The 7,694-nt window shown below is 38.6% G+C and overlaps 1 protein-coding gene across 1 annotated transcript; it reads left to right on the forward strand.

Annotated features, from left to right (window-relative positions):
- The first annotated feature begins 908 nt into the window (after window positions 1-908).
- On the forward strand, window positions 909-2,612 carry cldn5b (claudin 5b). Its single transcript, XM_056467107.1, has one exon. It carries the CDS (start codon window positions 981-983, stop codon window positions 1,641-1,643), a length of 663 nt encoding a protein of 220 aa, XP_056323082.1. The 5' UTR covers window positions 909-980; the 3' UTR covers window positions 1,644-2,612.
- The last annotated feature ends 5,082 nt before the right edge of the window (window positions 2,613-7,694 follow it).

Genomic DNA, 7,694 nt, shown 5'->3' on the forward strand with positions numbered 1-7,694 from the left:
GATGTTCCGGTTGGCTATTTTGCGTTGTTATGATATTCCTGACCTACTAGAAGTAACGTTAATTTCAGCAGGCTTGTTTATCGCATTGTAGTTGCTTGTTACATTCCCAAACCATAACTTTATTAAACATTCAGGTTAAGAAAACAATTCTGACCAATTTTAGGAAATAAAATGAGAGAAACAATGTATATTAATCTTATATTATTATAGTTACCAGTCTGCTTCGACTGTGAGGCGAAACAAACACAGGTAAGAGCTCGTTCTCCCTCACAAACATAACGTTACACATAATTTATTGCACTTTATGAAAGAATTATTAAAAGTACAATGTTGTTTGCAGTCAAATAATGCTAATGTTGTTTTGAAGTAACACTTGCGTGCGAGTTCAGACCGAATATTCAAGGTAGAGTGTTAAACAGTATTGGAACCGTGTCACAAGTTGTCACTGAATGAATGTGCTAATATTAAACTAACTTCACCTTAATCAGTATGATGGGCTCTATTTAAACTAAGTTATTAAGCGTTATTCTAGTCGTGGCCGCTTTAACTTTACCTCAGGTGTGCGTTTATTATTAGCGTCCGTGACAAACTATTCCTGACCTGCCTTACAAGATCACCTAATTCTCTGTTGTGTTACACATCCGTGTGCCTGCATTGACACTTGCCCCTCTTTGTGTAAAGGGGGGCTTTTCTTCCTAAAGAATACCAGGAAATCACACTTCCAGTAGCAACTACCGTCACTTTTGAAAAACTCCGACTGCGGGATGCAAATTTTTTTGTTCGGCTCCTCTCACTTGTGATTGGCTGCTGGCAGACGCGCCGCGCTCTGATTGGCTGGAGCCGCTCCTCTTTGTTGCGGGCGCACTATAACAGCATCCACCCCTCATTGCAGAGCAGAAACTCCTGAAGCACTTCATCTGAGATGTAGAGACACTTCTTCTGCTTCTGACAGATCTAGAGTTTGGAGAAAAAAAAAAACAATGGCAAATATGATTTCTGCATGTCTGGAGATTGTTGGACTCTGCTTGACCATCACCGGGACTCTTTTGGTGATGGTAGCCTGCGGATTGCCCATGTGGAAAGTGTCCGCCTTCATTGAGGGCAACATTGTGGTGGCGCAAAACATCTGGGACGGGCTGTGGATGTCCTGTGTTGTTCAAAGCACAGGTCAGATGCAATGCAAAACGCACGACTCTGTCCTGGCGCTGACCACTGACCTCCAGACAGCTCGGGCTCTGACTGTCATCTCTGCGGTTTTGGGGGTCCTGGCTCTCATGATAACCATCGCCGGTGCTCAATGCACCAATTGCATCAACACGGAGTCCATCAAATCCAAAGTGGTCAACGCTGGAGGCGTGATGTACATCGTCGCAGGCTTGTTTGTGCTGGTTCCTCTGTGCTGGATGGCCAATAACATCATCTCAGACTTCTATGATCCTCTAGTTCCCTACGCAAAGAAGAGAGAAATCGGAGCGGCGCTGTACATCGGATGGGCAGCATCTGCAATGCTTCTTGTCGGAGGAGCGATTCTGTGTTTCTCCCGTCCACATGATGAGAAATCCACATATCCACTTAAATATATCCCTCCGCCTACAAAAAGCACATCGATCAATGGGGACTATGATAAACGAAACTACGTCTGATCAGCTTAAGAGTTAACTATGTGGACTTTTGCAGGTCCAAATGGACTTTTAAAACTACTGCTGATGATACACTGTGGACCTACTTTGGGAAATGATCCCATAAATAGGCAACTAGGTGTAACTAATTACAGCAATGAGACACAGATACAATATTGTGGCCCATTCTTAATGGAAAAGCAACTTAACAACATTGCTTTGCAAAACTGCTCAAAAGGTTGCCCTGTGTATCATCAGCATAAGGGTAGCTCAGCGATAACCATGTTTTTTATGTTTTGTACACATCTGTACTGATCTTCAATTCTTTTATATGACTGTACAGTGTAAGGAATATTTTTAAAGTGCAAATATTGCAGGTCATATTGATAAAAATGTCATTTATTGCATGCAAGAAGTCTTGTAGTGAACTAGTCAACATTTTAAGTGGATCAACATTGACCCAAGACAAGAGTGGATATAGTTTTTTAATCCAATTCCAATGTACTGTAGATCCATTTTGATAATTCAGCATTGCAAACATGCATTTGAAAGCTATTTAAAATGCTCTAAGAACAGAAGGTTGCGGTAATAATGAATTGGATGCACACGGGTATTTTTGCTCTTCGTTAATGATATTAGGGTCAGCGACCCACTTGTTTGCGTTAGATTTTTATCACTGTGGCTCAAGGGGGGTGAAGGGAGGGTCCATATTTCTTGTTTTTGTCCTGCTTCACTAATTAGACACGGTCTGTGCTTCAACGAGACACTGAATAATGTCTATTGTTCTGCCTGTAAACGTGCAGGCAGGCTGGTTTGATCATCTAAACTTCCTGATTGTACATAACTGTATGAAACTTTTTAGTAAATTTGTGCATTTACAAAGTAATAAATAAACTTTTTTTTTTTTGTTAATGTGTCTCTAATGTTTAATGATGTGCCCTGGTGCATAATTAAGCGTACGCTTTAATAATAAAACAGATGTATTTGCAGCAATGTGATTTTCTTTTACACGTATGACATCTACATCTCTTTCTAAAATAAATCAGCCTTTTCTAGATTAATTATAAAACAATTAATATATATATATATATATATATATATATATATATATATATATATATATATATATATATATATATATATATATATATATATAATGCATATAAATACAGGTTAAAGTCTAGTTTACTGCTTAATTCATTTGTTTTAGTGAACATAAAATGTTTAAATGTAAGCTATAATGTCCCATCAGCATTCAGAGTGTAGTTAAAACATATAAAAGTTAATGTTTTCATACTGGATTTGATTCTTTATATGAAAAGAAAAACAAACTTGTGTAAAACTAAAGTTTGAATCATAGTGATAAAAATGTATAATAATAATAAAAAGGATTAATAATTATTTTATAATCAGTAAATGTAATTGGGCGATGCAGTGACACAGTAGGTAGTGCAGTCGCTGGTTCGAGCCTCGGCTGGGTCAGTTGGCGTTTCTGTGTGGAGTTTGCATGTTCTCCCTGTGTTGGTGTGGGTTTCCTCCGGGTGCTCCGGTTTCCCACACAGTCCAAAGTCATGCACTAAAGGTGAATTGGGTAGGCTAAATTGTCCCTAGTGAATGAGTGTGTATGGATGTTTCCCAGAGATGGAAGGGCATCCGCTGCGTAAAACTTATGCTTGATAAGTTGGCGGTTCATTCCGCTGTTGCGACCCCAGATTAATTAAGGGACTAAGCCGAAAGAAAATGAATGAATGAATGAATAAAATAAATATAAAGTGGTTTTTCTAATAAATTATATATATATATATATATAGTTATGAAAAGGAATTTATTTTTATTTATATTTTTCTTTTCATTAACAACTGTATTTGTATTGATTAAAGGAGATATATAGTTCTCTTGACCTCTTAAGGCCCAAGCTGGGGGTTTTTTACATGCATTTTTTATTTTTCTTTGCTATTTGGGTTTATTGGAACCAATTTAGAATAAAACCGAAGTATCATCATTTGATATGATGTACTTTCAGAGAAAAATTATGTCCATATATGTGCACTCGTGGTTAATTAACACATGCACACATTTTTTTAGCATGTTTTGACTATCAGTAAAAACAAGATTCTTTTTGCCCATTTTGCACAGTTAAAATAGTGTTTGGGACATTTTATATGCTACAAATGCCATTATAAAAAGCAATTAGCTGCCAACTAATGCGTATTTTGGAGCCAAACCTGTAATTCTTAAAGGGCACCTATGGTAAAAAATCTACTTTTCAAGCTGTTTGGACAGCCATATGTGCATGTATGGTGTATAGACCGTCATATTGGGGTGATATAAACACACCCAGTGCTTTTTTTAATTTAACAACATAAAAAACGGTGGACCAATTGGAGCGGTTTTCAGACCGACCGCAACTTTACGTAGGAGAGCGGTCCCCCCGCCCACCAATATTGATTGACAGGCGCGTCATCATATCCTCAGTTTGTTGATTCACGTCCGCCATTTTCAGCGTGAGTCGAAGCGATATCACTAAAGGAACACGCTAGCTCTATCTTTAGATGCAAGGCTCATTGGGCTCAACACAAGATCAATATTCTCCACATTATCGCTCTAATCGGAATTATTGGTTGTATCTTTAGGTAGGTTTGCAAACATGTGTACTTCTCATTGAGTCTACCTTATACTTCAGCCGTTTGCATTTCTCGCGATCCCAGAAGCTCCCTGTGATCTTAACTAGCATGCGTTTTAGAATTCTAAACATCGGTTTCTATCAGGGTACACTGAAGTCGACGGCTGGGCGCCGCGGACCGCTGCAGAAACCTATGTTTAGAACTCAAAAATGCGTGGCGCGACGATTCGGGACACTTCATGTTTCTGCCGTGCCACAGAGAGTGTCTGGTGTGCCGTGTCGCGGCTTCGAGCGGCGCATCCGGTGCCTCAGTCAAAGTTAATTCAGTGTGTGTGGTTATTAGTTTCTGTGTACAAGCTCGTCACTTGAAACTAGCACACAGTTGGCTGTAAAACTGTACAAAGACACAAATGATTTTGTACTCTCTGCTTGGTCTGTGTCAGAGTCGTACATGTACGACTGAATGCGGATCCTCTCCTGCTCCTTCTCTGAGTCTGCCTGTCAGACTCTGTTGCAAACGCAGAGCGGGTGAGCTCATAGCCCCGCCCCCTTGTTACGTTGGCGGGAAGCCGAAACTAATCTACATGTGAAGCAACACACCCCTAAATCAGTGAACTGTGGACACGCCCCCAACATGACACTTTTTAACACATTATAATAAAACAATCTGAATTGTGTTTTAAACTGAACCTAAACTGGCACACGCAGAAGAGCCAGAATATTAATATTAAATCATAAAAAAGAGGTAAACTATGTGCCCTTTAAATTAAAACCTTTCTATTTTAATAAATATGCATGGCAATATTGTTTAGCATAATAATCGTAATATTGTTAGAGTGATATTTTAGTGGTTGACTTTAGTAAAGCATAGTTAAATTAATATGAGTATTTTCCTTCTGCTCATGAACTGTTCTATTAAACAGTATACATTCTAATGTAAGGGAGAAAATGCATAGCTTTATTGCACTTTTATTATTTTTGTTTCATCTCTGACCCCTTTATTAATGCTAGCATGTCGCTGTAATCAGTGCAGGTTAGGAATATGCATTGTTAAAGCAAGGACAAGGAAAGTCAAGAGCCATAACCTTTATTCTCATAAAACCCACGAGCATCATCTGAGCTCTCAGGAATCCTGGAACTTTGACCCAGTTCTGAGTCCTGTGGGAAAAGCTCACGCTCTGTCATGACAGAAAAACCACACTGGAGAAACGATGGCGCCTCGTCTCTCCTGATGTGGCCGTAGATTAACTGAACGAAAGCCAAATCTGGTCAAGCGTCATTTCCCCGTGAGCGCAGGAAGAAGCAGATGCACATGCATTAAACACTGATTGAACAAACAGCCTTCTGAGACTCTATCTTATCTTAGCTCACTCAAGAATTTACTCACTCAATATTTATAGAAAGAAAATTGTGACTTGTGTAAGAATGTTTGGACTATAAAATCTATTTTAATATAATGTATATATTTAAAGGGGAACAATTATGAAAAATCACTTTAATAAGGGGTTAAACACAGTTGTGTGTCAGTAGTGTGTGAATATAACCGACTTCTAATGGTAAACATGAACTAATTGTATTTATTATAATCAGACTTGATGCAGAAACACTTTGATTGACATGCCCACTTTGAAAGCCCCGCCCACTAAAGCCCATCTCTCCCTCATTAGCATAGGACGTTAGTCTTGTTTTTGAATCTGCCACTATGCTGACGCACAGGCATTTGTAGCTCCGCCCTCTTTTGAAAAGGGCACAATCTCATTTGAATTTTTATAGTGCTTTTAGTGTGTTGCTATGCAGTTGCTGTGGTGTTCATAGTGTTATTATAAGATATTATAATATTTTATAAGTGTGTTATTATAGTGTGTTTATAAGAATTTTATTGGTTATTCTAAGTGTGTTGTTATGCAGATGCATGGTTTCCGCTATATTCATTCTTCTGTAGTTGGGCGCCACACCAAAATTCATCCCGCCACGGCTACATTACAGCTTCTCATTCAAAACATTCAGTCGCTGTTGTTTTTTTATAGCGGGTTATAATCACACCAAAACCTATTCAAATGTTTGTGAATTATAGCAACAGGAACTTTTCTGTAACCGTTGTAGTGCTGTGCATTATTTGTTTAACCCTTTAAGGTGACACAGTGACTGACTGACAGACTGACGGACTGATAGGGCTGTGTGATGTGTTGAGGCCAGCAAACACGGCGTAGCCTTCAGTTATGATGAACACAATTTCCATAATTATACTTGATTTACAGATAAAGGTCTGTGGTTCTGCACACAATGACACTATGGCCGCTTTACTTTCCTTCAGGACGCATTAATGCCGCTCTGTAGGTCTATTGGAGACATTCACAAATATGCCTAGCAAATATAATAAATGTTGGAGACATACTCACTACATAAACGCACTAAATCACACTTCAGCAGTGTAACTATATTTGAGGGTGTGCAAGAAGTTGGAAAACAGAGGAAATCGGTGCGCAAGGGAAGAGATTCGCATGCTCATATTACATAAATGCGATCTGGACTTGTAATACTGTGCTCACACCATTTGTCATTGAAATAACACCATAGTTAGTTGGTACATCTGTGTAAAAGGCCTGCCACCACAGCTGGAAACAATCCTAGAGGAAACACTGCAGATGCTAGGGTGCTCAGTGTTGCTATGCAGGTTTTGTTGGGGTTGTTTTTAGTTTGTTGTTATGCAGTTTCTAAGATTTTGTGGGTTTTTTTAGAGTGTTGCTATGCAGTTCGTAATGTTGTTAGTGTGTTGCTATGCAGTTCGTAATGTTGTTAGTGTGTTGCTATGCAGGATTTAAGATTTTTTTGTTTGTTTTGTTTTAAGTGTGTTGCTATGATGTTGCTAAGATGATTATGGGGCAGTGGTGTAACAGTGTTTCCCAACCCTGTTCCTGGAGGCACACCAACAGTACATATTTTGGATGTCTCCATTATCTGACCCATTCATTTCAGGTTTTGGAGTCTCTTCTGATGTTATGATAAGATGATTCAGGTGTGTTTGATTAGGGAGAGGTCGAAAATGTGGACTGATGGTGTGTCTTCAGGAACAGGGTTGGGAAACACTGGTGTAACAGATCACAAATCTCCCGGTTCGGATCACATTATGTTAGTTAGTCATGGATCGGACCATTTTTCTGATCAGCCAAAAAGGGGAGGAGACAAATTTAATTTGCTTTCCATTTATTACAGAAACAGCACTGCAAGACACTTTTGGCTTCAGCAAACAGAACTGAAAATCTGTCATTTTATTACAAATTAAGAAATAATCAGTTGATTAAAAATAAACTGTAAAATATTCAGTACTGTTGCTGATAACGCTAAATGTAGAAATCTAACATTATCATCTGTACAACCCATATTTATTTTTAGTCTCATCTTCAATAAATGATTCAGTTCTTCACTCATAAACCTGTTTCATTGCTAGATGA

The sequence above is a fragment of the Danio aesculapii genome, chromosome 10 (genome assembly GCF_903798145.1).
Source record: "Danio aesculapii chromosome 10, fDanAes4.1, whole genome shotgun sequence".
NCBI lineage: Eukaryota > Metazoa > Chordata > Actinopteri > Cypriniformes > Danionidae > Danio > Danio aesculapii.